Consider the following 11,021-nt stretch of genomic DNA (forward strand, 5'->3'; position numbering starts at 1 on the left):
TTATTTTTCGACTTACTGTTCTCGACTTAGAGTAAGAATTGTTGTATATATAATATGGAATAATTAAATCTGCTGTGCAATTGTGTATATAAATATTATTAGTGTACTTTAATAGTCGGTGGTCTATCAGAAATCACGTAAAAACGTCTTATTTTGGCCTCCAGAAAGGGTCTTATAAGTCCTTATTTCAACATGTGTCTTACTACTATGAACCCTGATAACCATAAAAGGTGGTGTCGCGAGCTGCCTTTTTCGGTGACCTTTGAAAACGGTAAAAAATTAATGTTCCGGGATCGCGCCCTAGCTCCTAGGGTGTTAGGAATATTATATCGTGCGCGCAAGGGAGGATTTTTGGGCAACTTTTGGCGTAGCAAATAAAGCGTTTCCTTTCCTGATGTCTAATCACTGTGGGGCTCACAGACTTGCCTTGGCAGTAGGACAAGCCGCTAAAGTTGTTCAATATGATCAAATATCTACTGTAGTGACCAGAAACAAATTTGAAACTGCCTGGACAATTAACATCTTATATTATATAAAGGTTAGTCTTTGGGACAGTGTGGAAGATTACATTAAAATAATTTTTGTATTAATTATTAATTTTGGTGTTATGATAATGACAGTGCAAGATATGCTCCCTGCAGTGTACTGTAATATGCTCTGTAACAATTCTGTTCTGTATGTGTCTCCTAATGCAATTTTATGCCTTGTAAGTTGTGAAAATTCAAAAAACTTCCTGAACCCCCTGACCAGGCTTCGCCCTGGACCTGACCCCCCCCGCTACCCCCTCCCGCAACCCCCCTCGTAACCCTCAAACTACTAATTACTACTAATTTGATGGCCAGAAACTACAGATTGCTTCAAGTATATGTTGGCATCTCTGCATTACAAAGAACATTTGCACTTCTCGGCCACGGTACTAAGTTACATGTTGTGTTCAGTGGACTATAGAGGGCAGAACGAGCCAAAAATGGAGGTTGTAGAGGCGTGAAAAGTTTGAGAAATCTGAAAGAAGTGAGTAGCGATCGGCGAAAATCGTGCGGTGGAGTTTCCTACCCCACAGGAATCTTGCCCATCACCCACCCACCATCAGGGACCCCATGTCATGGAAGCTCTGATATGCCACTCCTGGCATTTCCCTACACCACAGCACAATTTTGTTTGAGAACGTGTAGTGATATTTATGTACTCTGCTGATATATTTACATTAAACTATGTATTATGTAGCATTTTTGTTATTTGCAGGTATCAATAACTCTTGAATGATAAGTGGAGTTGCCAGGAGAGTACTCACGTTTGGTGGTATCGTTGGTGGAACCTGTGGCCCCATATTTGCATTATCTACCATGGTACGACTTTATCAAATGCTACTTTTGACCTATCTTTACAGCTCGGCATCAATTGAATACATAGTTTGCAGTACGAGTCAGATAATAAAAATAGTCTGAACATTTGTATAATATTGTTAGCTCACCTTGACATCGTCAAGATGAGCTATTGCCATGGGCCGTCCGTCGTACGTCCGTCCGTTCTTCCGTCAACATTTGGCTACGATCAATGATAACTCAAGAACCATTTGACCCACATGTTTGAAATTGGGTATAGTTGTTACTGTTATGCTCCCATATTGAACGTCCTATCCAGTCGACGTACTTTCGAGCCACGGCAATTTTTTGGCAAAAATGGGAATTGCTATTAGTCAGTTCAGGTTCAACGGATTTTGGTCATTTTTGGTATGTGAATGAATAAGGGCTAGGGATTTTAATATTTAAAATTTTTTATGCAAATTAGGTAGGTTTTGGCAATTATATAGCATATTATGTTATAGACACGCAGATAACAGTCTGTGGTGTCACACTCGGCTGATTCGTTTTACAATATCTTTAATGCAAAATTGATATTTCCTCTCCACCCTGCCGATAAAACGTCTATATTAGAGTAAAGTTTTACAAAACATGTCGGAACGCAGCATAACCCATTTATTTCGAATGCCATCGCTAAGAAACATCAAAGCGAGTATAGCGCCATCTACTGTCACAAATTGTGATTCATTTTGGTTTATAAATTATTATTGCGATATACAGATGGCAACCGTGTGCTACCGCCTAGAAAAACTCATACGAAGTAAACACTTCCATGCAACCAATTAGCCTTTGACAAAAGTTGTGTTATGGGCAGGCAAACACTATTGTCACGTGGTATATAGCAGCTACGTGGAATAAGCGTATCCTCTCAATCTTACACGTTACACATCGGGAGCTCCGCTTTCAGGCAGTGCCTAAATCTGAATATTATAAAAACGTTAAATGGCGATCATTTAGGTGTAACACCATCACTCGCCCACATCTCAGACTTTCACATCTCAAACATTTATTTTCCCATAAAAAATTACACATATAATTATCAAGAGTATATAATGGAAGTTCTCCCATATATACTCTTCATTTCTATAATGTACGTCGATGGTTGCCTAATTAAAACTGACTTCTTCTCACTCACTCATTTGTGTCCTTTTTTGTGGTGAGCTACAGTATCATTGACACTTTCATTTTATCTGTAATAAATAAGTTATTTTTATAATTGGATTTTTTTAAAGATAGTAATGGGACCTGAAACTAATTCGTAACAAGTGCTTATTTGTGCAATCTGGAGTTTAAGACTGGCATCAACTCCTGAGTCTTTTCATATTAGGCCGAATTAGGAAACCCCGCAGAACCGAAAAAGGCAGCATCTATTTATGAGTTCTCTGCAAAAGATATCGATGGTAACAATGTGTCGCTGGAAAAGTACAGGTTAGTTGATGACAAAAATGAAATATTTTCAAACTGTTACAGTTCCATGCCAACTTTATTGTTTGGGATCAGTTTACAGTTGTGATTAGCAACAGACCAACATAAGTTAAATTAACCACATGTATAAATGATGACTCCTGTTGATGATCCTTTTTTTGTTAACTTAAACAAACATACATATAGTAAAAAATGCAGTTTAACAATTACAACCGTGAACATATCCGTGGAACATGAGTTATACATATCTATAAACAATTTCACGTTACAACTCTGTGATGTAGACTACTGTAGTAAGATATTGAAATATCTCTCTCTCTCTCTTCTCTGTACAGGGGACACGTATGCGTCATCGTAAATGTAGCGACTAAATGAGGGTTCACGAAGGCCAACTACACTCAGCTGGTGGAGTTACACTCCCAGTATGCTGAGAGTAAAGGCCTTCGTATCCTCGCATTTCCCTGCAATCAGTTTGGTGGACAGGTGAGTAGCCTCAAAGTGGGCGTTCATACATGGATGCTAGTAAGTGTTTGGCAAATTTCACCTGTGTGGACATTGGTGTTTATTGCTTCATATATATATACAGCTCACATAGCAGCACCGAATGATTGCATACAAATAGGTGCATGATTGGAATTGCTTCATATATATATACAACCACCAATAAATGACTGCTCATATAGAAATATGGCAGAAATGGTTTTACATGTACAGCAGCATGGTATAAATGCCTTCAGCTATTAATCAAGTATTAATTGCCATATATTATTATCATTATGTTATTAATGACCTCATACATACATACATGAGTGTGGTATATAATGACTTCATGTGTATAAATTGTATGCACATTAAAGGCACCTGGCATATAATGACTTCATGCATACAGTACCTATGTACCTTACACAGGAACCTGGCACGGAGGCAGAGATTAAGACATTTGCTGAAGGTTATGGTGTGAAGTTTGACATGTTTAGTAAGATCAATGTCAATGGTGACGACGCACACCCGTTGTGGAAGTACCTGAAGCACAAGCAGGGCGGCACGCTGGGAAGGCACGTCTAGTACTAGCAGTTAGTGAGCGTACAAAGTATGTTTTTAAAGTGTGTAGTACTCGTCGTTAGTGCCTAGAGTGAGTTCACTTAAGTGTGTAGTAATAGTACTTAATTGGTGCTTACAGAGTTTATTCAAGTGTGTAGTGATTGCAGTTAGTGCCTACAGAAAGCTTGCTTATTTGTGTAGTACTTATTTGAATTCCCACAACGTTTTCATCCATCACCTTTCCTATTTTCAGCTTCATCAAATGGAACTTCTCCAAGTTTCTGGTTGACAAGGATGGACAGCCAGTGAAACGCTATGCTCCGAACGTTGAGCCGAAGGTAATGCGAACGTATATTTACAGTTACACATACACGTTAGTTAGAAAGGGGTGTCATAATGCGTCAGCAAAGTATATGGACGAGTCATGGAATGTATAATTTAGTCACCAATTTAACAAATATCTGTCATATACATCCATAACATTGTATCACAGATTGTCCAGACACAATGTTATGGATGCATATGACAGATATAATTACTTGTTTATTGATTGGATAATTTAATTTTTTAATGCACAGGATAATTAATCATAGGTTAATTAACAATAATAATATTAATAATTAAATAAGAAAGTAAAACAATCGTCGCTCCGATTGCTCTTCCCGCAGGCGTTGGTGCCAGACTTGGAGAAGTACTTTGCGTAGTCAGGTTGGACCCATAGCCGGGATTCTCCTGTCGACATCCTCGCCCCGACGATGCTCGAATGACGACTCACTCTTCAAAACCACTAGGTTGGAGTTTGTCCGACATGCAGCATCATGGGTTGGGATGGACACCGGTCAGTTCCGGCCCGAGTCCGCCGTGGCAGTTGTGCGGCCGTTTGACGGAGAGGTACTGCCTCTGTACCACTTACAATGTAACCCCCGGTGCATCGTCATCGCTTAGCATGGTTTAGTAGTCTGTAGGTCACCAGTACACCAGTAGTTGGTTACTCAGGGTTTGTAGTCCTGTTACCGCTTCGATTTTTTAGTGGTGTTTCTTAGTCATTAGCAAATTTAGATGTTCTCCACTAGTCGTGTTTCGAAAGAGCGCTCGAGACGGAACGTTAAGAAAACATTCCAAGTTCAGACAAATTTAGTGGTGGTAGTAGCCACACATTCAAAAGATGTACTGGAACAATCAGAGAAATTAGGACTTGGTTGGTGGCTGGTCTATGTAGTACCATCGTGATTGAAATTATATTGCAGTTTTTTTTATATGGCAACTAACCGCATATATTGTACTTCACCCCACTGGAATTTATTTGGTAGCATGTATAACGTATTACACGGTTACGTCTTGTGCCCATCTATGTTTAACAGTTTAAATATTAAATATACATGGGTTCATGGTTACATGCATACATCGTAGTAACATTAACCCATGAAGGAACATCAGCGTAGACGGATGCGATACATGTACTTTAAACGGTGACATGTCTTAATGTTACGATAGGATACATGCATAGTTCTGACTTATGACTTGACAACTACCTGCTGTAGTGTAGCTAGCATGACAGTAGTCACAGAACGGGGCCATAAGAAAAGTCTAAGCTAGTCTAAAGCTAGGTGGTAGGTACTATATAGAAACTAAATGCCCAAAAAATCACTAGTTATATGAGACCCTGTCGAAAATAAACCAATTTGTTAGAATGCACTATATTTGATTTGTAAATAAATTCAGCAATTCTATCTGTTCTTTTTTATTTATTATTATTATCATAATAACTTTAATATATGACAACAATATAACAACAAATCTGTTCACTAATATCACATATATGGTATATATATACATACAGTCAGGAGTTAATACTCAACAATGTCTAAACCTAGAGAATTGGAGATATCCCCCTAAAGTAAATACACATCTTTAGATGTAAGTTCACAAGGCACGACAAAGAAATTTGTGCGCTCGTAACCTCATTTCATATATATATATATATATATATATTTATATATTATGTGAAAAGTATTTCTGTGACTAGCAAGACCACGAACATTCACGAATGTTGCATTGTCAACGAAAGCCTCACGAGTTAGCAAATCACACCGGTGTACTTTGTGCGTAGGTATGTGAGCTCAACTATTCTAATGTGCTCTGACTATTCGTGTTGGCATTGCATTTCTATATGTCTGCATGGTTTAATAGTGCTATACACGTGTCTGTAAAATATCATACACCTTTGTGGGCCTTGCTGCTATGACCGTAGTAGTATGGACGATAGTACTATGAGCATGAATAATTCCCCCTACGTACAAAAAACTGAATTAACATTTTGTGAACTGCGGAATTGATGTAGTGGGACACATTACACTATCACTACATGTGAGCATTATATCACACTCTACAATAGCTGGAAGTCTGTAACGAAGAATTGCGCCCAGAAATATACATCTTCATAGACACATTAACAATGCAACATAGCATGACGGCAGTCTTTATACACATACATGCTTCGTTCTACAAACTGAAATATGGCACACCCAAAGTATAACTATTTAGTCGTTCACATTGCACATGCACATCATATCACTGTATATATATGTACATAAAGGAATCTGACAACAAAAGTTTGTATTAATAACAATAATAAGTTGCTTCCACAAGTGATTCCACCTTCCATCACTAAAGAAAATATTTCAAACAAAACGTAAATCATAAAACTCGATCCAAATCAAAAAAAAAAATTTACTTCAATAAAAGTAGAATTTCAAGAAATTATTAACGTGCATTTGTAAATACTGTCAATGAGGCTCTGGTAAGAAACATATACGTGGCTGGAAGGTTACAAACTTGCTACTTCGCATACCTATGTGTATTAATTTTAATTAACACCTATATAAACCAATACAGTAAATAAATTTAGGACTAGAATATTAGTACCTTATGCTGTGAGTATGACAACACCCTAAAGGAGGACCACTGCTAACAAATATGGCTGCCGCAGCAAGGTCACACAGGGTCATATGGGTTTTTCAATAGCCTCGCATGCTGTATCACAGTTCAAACGGTCCAACTCCGCACCATCGCTGGTTAGAGGTTGGATAGCTGAAGCCATGCCAGCACCTATTACAGCCTGTGGAAATCAACAGGATCAAGTTAGAGTGTACGCCACTTCACCGGCCGTGTCCGTCCAACCACATGTTTACTATTACGGTTACATCCTTACAGTTAATTCATTACCTTACACAGGAAAACCGTGAGGAACCATTGGTAAAACATTCTATTATTGTCTCTGTACACCTCTACATTCCTATCGTGCTATTTCCCTCTAATCCTGCTTGCCAAACCAACAGCCCACTTGACCTATAAGCCTTCCACGATTGAAGGGCAGCTCTAGCCAATTGGTGTCACGATATTGCCTTATAAAGACAACGCTTAGCAACGAAGTGCCACGGAGGCAATAGTTTTCCACGCACACTTGTGAAACTACGAACAAACTGTGCGAGTTTGATTTAATTCAATTTCAATTCAATTTACTTTATTTACACTTGTGAATTACATTTTTTAATAGACAAAACTAATTTGCTTGATCGACCTAGCAACAATATTTACACGCGGAGGGCGTAGCCATCGCACTCAGACAGACAGATCGTCCAAACCCCCTTCTTCTCGTTCGATTTTGTCTCGCTTACTTCTGGTGGTGGCGTCAATGGCTGGGGGAAGCTGCCGCCGCTGTGCATCGGGCTGTAGCCTGCAGGCTTGAACTCTGCCTTCAGGTGGTCGGGCGACACGTGCTGCCGCACCTCCGCCAGCGCCGAGTGGATGCGGAAGTGCAGCCGAGACTCGAGCGAGTAGTGCTTGTAGTAACCCCTGCGCAAATCGGAAAAAAAATCGCATTGGCAGAATAAAACCTCTTGCTCGAAACAAACCGCGCAGTGTTGCGAGTAGTGCTTGTAGTAACCCCTGCGCAAATTTGAAAAAAAATCGCATCGCAGAATAAAACCTCTCGCTCGAAACAAACCGCGCAGTGTTGCGAGTAGTGCTTGTAGTCACCCCTGTGCAAATCGGGAAAAAATCGAGTCGCACAATGAAACCTCTTCTCACTCGAAACAAACCGCGCAGCATTGCCGCGAGCGTGGTACGTGGGGACGCGTGAAACTGTTGGATTCGTCTGGCGATTCACAACGAGTGGTGGTTCTTTTAGGTAGATGTGACCACGAACGTGTTTCTACAATAGATGTATAGATATGTTCGTGATGTGACACTATTGAGCATGAAAAGGCAGGTACTACTTGTTATAACAGTTATCAAATAAATCCAACCATTTTGTCACATTTTGTCACATTTTTCTATGCATGGCCCTGCACTAGTAACCCTAATAAAACATCATATAATGCAATAATCAAGTATTCCATTGATGAAATCAGGAGTAAATAATCGTAAATTACTCACGATTACTTATTCCTGATTATTTACTGCTGATAAAATTTAATTTTCTGATTTCTAATTGTGCAATTTTCGTCTCGTGTCAATCCCGTTTTCGTCTAGATTTGTACCTGGCCTGTTCCAGCGTACGTTTTGCTTCCTCAAACCTCCCATCCCTCATGAAGAGGAGACCGAGCTCCACCAAACTGTAGGGGACTATGTAGTGGTCATACCGTATCCGCTTGTCACTGCAACGTGTGAAATCAACAGTCAACGATACCACAGTACCGTGAGTCCCACACACACGCACATGCACTCGCGCGCACACACACACACACACACACATATATCAGAAGTAGATAATAGGGAAGGAGTGTGACTTCAATAAACAAGGGAAATTCGTCATTTACTAGCCTTAGAATACCTACGATTTACTGCGCGTAACTCAACCAACTTGAGCTCAAATCGTACACGGTACATTCGCCTAGCATCGTGCGAAATTGTTTCCTCGTATACACCCGCAATCCGGAGATACAGACTAAAACGTACGACACGATTATCCATTCTGTTGCCAGCAAACCGAATGTATAAACCACCTAACTTGAAACAAAAGGCAGCTACTAGCGAGCCACACCGCATCACCGAGGGAGCAAGAGTGCGCAAGAGTTGTTAGTAGCTGCCTTTTGTTTCAAGTTAGGCGGTTTATACATTCGGTTTGCTAGCAACAGAATGGATAATCGTGCCATACGTTTTAGTCTGTATCTCCGGATTGCGGGTGTATACGAGGAAACGATTTCGCACGATGCTAGGCGAATGTACTGTGTACGATTTGAGCTCAAGTTGGTTGAGTTACGCGTAGTAAATTGTAGGTATTCTAAGGCTAGTAAATGACGAATTTCCCTTGTTTATTGAAGTCACACTCCTTCCCTATTATCTACTTCTGACATATATATATATATTGTACAGTACATACAATCTGTTCATCACCATAACTAAGGCATCAAACGACTAACAGTTGTTTCGGGGGGTCATTGTATAAGGAAAAGTATAGCTACGCGAGTAACAACAACAGAGAGAAGTGGGACTGATATTTAATTATTTAGTTTAGGTTTTAATCAGAACATGATTTGGTTTTTATATTTTCGGGACGCCATACGCACCACGCCGCCGCCTCGCGGAAGCAGTTCTCCGCCTGAGTAGTGCACTTGAGACCTTTGAGACACATGCCCTTCAGGAGCATGCAGAGGGCAAAGTCCTCCGCATAATTCTCGTTCTCGTCTGCGATAAAAAAAACTGCAGGTGAGCATCCAAGCGACGAAAACATAAATAACAAAAAATAAATTAGAAATAATAATAATAATAAATAAGAATACAACGCTTTATTCGACACATGCGGACAGAGCTTTTCAACTCGAGCTCTGCTCGTGCCTGTCGACTTATGCCAAGCTATGCTGAACATTCACGGGTTGTGGTCACTTATTTCCCAGTTGCCAAACGCTTGACATGCGGCTTTGAGCGAAATTCAGAAGTCTTCACAGAAATAACGAAATCGAAGTAAAAACGTATTTACTATATTTCACAACAAACAGTTTTAACAAATGCGACCACAGTTATTATTTACTCACGTCACTGGTAGAACCTAGTTTGGAGGTCTAGTTTAGGATCGACTGAGGTTACAGGTTACTATTTCACGATGCACAGTAATTTGATAAATTGTCCGAAATGCCTTGCGACTCGCACCTAACTATCGCCACCCTTAGTCTTACTGCTCTGTTATCTGAACACGTAGAAACTATTCTGTGATTATTCTGCGCGATTCAAGTCACCTTTAGTTGCATCTAGCTCTACCAGGGTGCGCTCCACACGCTGCACCAACGGCTCCAACAGTGCCGGTGTTTTTCCGATGATGTTGAAACCATTCCAGATGTAGATGAGCTCCTAAAATGAATGCGACAAAACTTCAAACATGTGACAACGTATGTGCATACATTGATAATGAAAGTACGCCAGTAGCACAATTACTAAATTGTTGTGAGAAACGAAATCCAAAATTGCTTTGCAGAGAGGTAAACTGTTTCTGGGTTAACAACCGTTATGTTGCACGAAATGAATTTGACAAATGGTTCTATTACGATGATTGTGATAAATCAAATAACAATAACAAATAATTTAAAAGATGTGCAACAAAATAATTAGTAGAACAATCAAACTTAGACTGCAGGTTGTGTCGTCAGTAGAGTGTTCTAAGAAGCAAAGAAGTATGCAGAGAAAAATATGGCGCTTATTCACGTTCACAGTACATTATGCAACACTGCACTCACCAGGCCTGGCAACACAAGTCTGTTCCCCTGCATCGCAAATTTCCTCGCCTTGCGCAAGGCAAACTTTTCTACTGGAATGCTCTTGCCTGCTACCTTCTGCTTAAGGTTAGGAATATCTCTGTAAAACATCAGTACATGAGTAAGTGAGCGCACACATGTGTGCTTGTGTGCGTCAGTGTATGAAAGAGCCCCTGCACAACCAAGTGCCAACCTCTTCCGTCTACATCCCAACAACGTGAATCCACACTCGCAACTGTGCACGTGAAGGTGCGAGTGAGCAAGCGCTACATGAGAGAACCAGATAGAATCATTTGCTGCTATTGACATAGAGAGAAAGACAGACTCATCCCTGCTATCTATATATATATATAGAGAGAGACAGAATCATCGCCCCCGCTATCGATATATATATATATCAAGAGTGCATAATAGAGGCATAATCTCTATTATGCACTCTTGATAT

General features: G+C 40.0%; 2 protein-coding genes across 5 annotated transcripts in view; one reads left to right on the forward strand and one right to left on the reverse strand.

Moving 5' to 3' along the window:
* LOC106805039 (glutathione peroxidase-like) overlaps positions 1 to 5,557 on the forward strand; it is a 10,921-nt gene extending 5,364 nt beyond the window's left edge. For all 3 annotated transcript variants that reach the window (XM_014806506.1, XM_014806507.1, XM_014806508.1), the window contains exons 2-7: positions 1,243 to 1,346; positions 2,689 to 2,789; positions 3,122 to 3,269; positions 3,696 to 3,841; positions 4,081 to 4,165; positions 4,496 to 5,557. In XM_014806506.1, the coding sequence (XP_014661992.1) occupies positions 1,260 to 1,346; positions 2,689 to 2,789; positions 3,122 to 3,269; positions 3,696 to 3,841; positions 4,081 to 4,165; positions 4,496 to 4,531 (603 nt within the window). In that variant the 5' untranslated portion in view covers positions 1,243 to 1,259 and the 3' untranslated portion in view covers positions 4,532 to 5,557. The remainder of the gene's footprint in view (positions 1 to 1,242; positions 1,347 to 2,688; positions 2,790 to 3,121; positions 3,270 to 3,695; positions 3,842 to 4,080; positions 4,166 to 4,495) is intronic.
* Positions 5,558 to 5,561: 4 nt separating this feature from the next.
* The window catches only part of LOC106805037 (tetratricopeptide repeat protein 39B-like), a 7,363-nt gene continuing 1,903 nt past the window's right edge, over positions 5,562 to 11,021 (reverse strand). For both annotated transcript variants that reach the window (XM_014806505.1, XM_014806504.1), the window contains 6 exons: positions 10,559 to 10,676; positions 10,064 to 10,175; positions 9,398 to 9,515; positions 8,369 to 8,485; positions 7,505 to 7,682; positions 5,562 to 6,945 (listed from right to left, as the gene is read on the reverse strand). In XM_014806505.1, coding sequence (XP_014661991.1) covers positions 6,832 to 6,945; positions 7,505 to 7,682; positions 8,369 to 8,485; positions 9,398 to 9,515; positions 10,064 to 10,175; positions 10,559 to 10,676 — 757 coding nt within the window. In that variant the 3' untranslated portion in view covers positions 5,562 to 6,831. The remainder of the gene's footprint in view (positions 6,946 to 7,504; positions 7,683 to 8,368; positions 8,486 to 9,397; positions 9,516 to 10,063; positions 10,176 to 10,558; positions 10,677 to 11,021) is intronic.

This window comes from Priapulus caudatus, unplaced genomic scaffold, assembly GCF_000485595.1.
Source record: "Priapulus caudatus unplaced genomic scaffold, Priapulus_caudatus-5.0.1 Scaffold97, whole genome shotgun sequence".
Taxonomy (NCBI): Eukaryota; Metazoa; Priapulida; class Priapulimorpha; order Priapulimorphida; family Priapulidae; genus Priapulus; species Priapulus caudatus.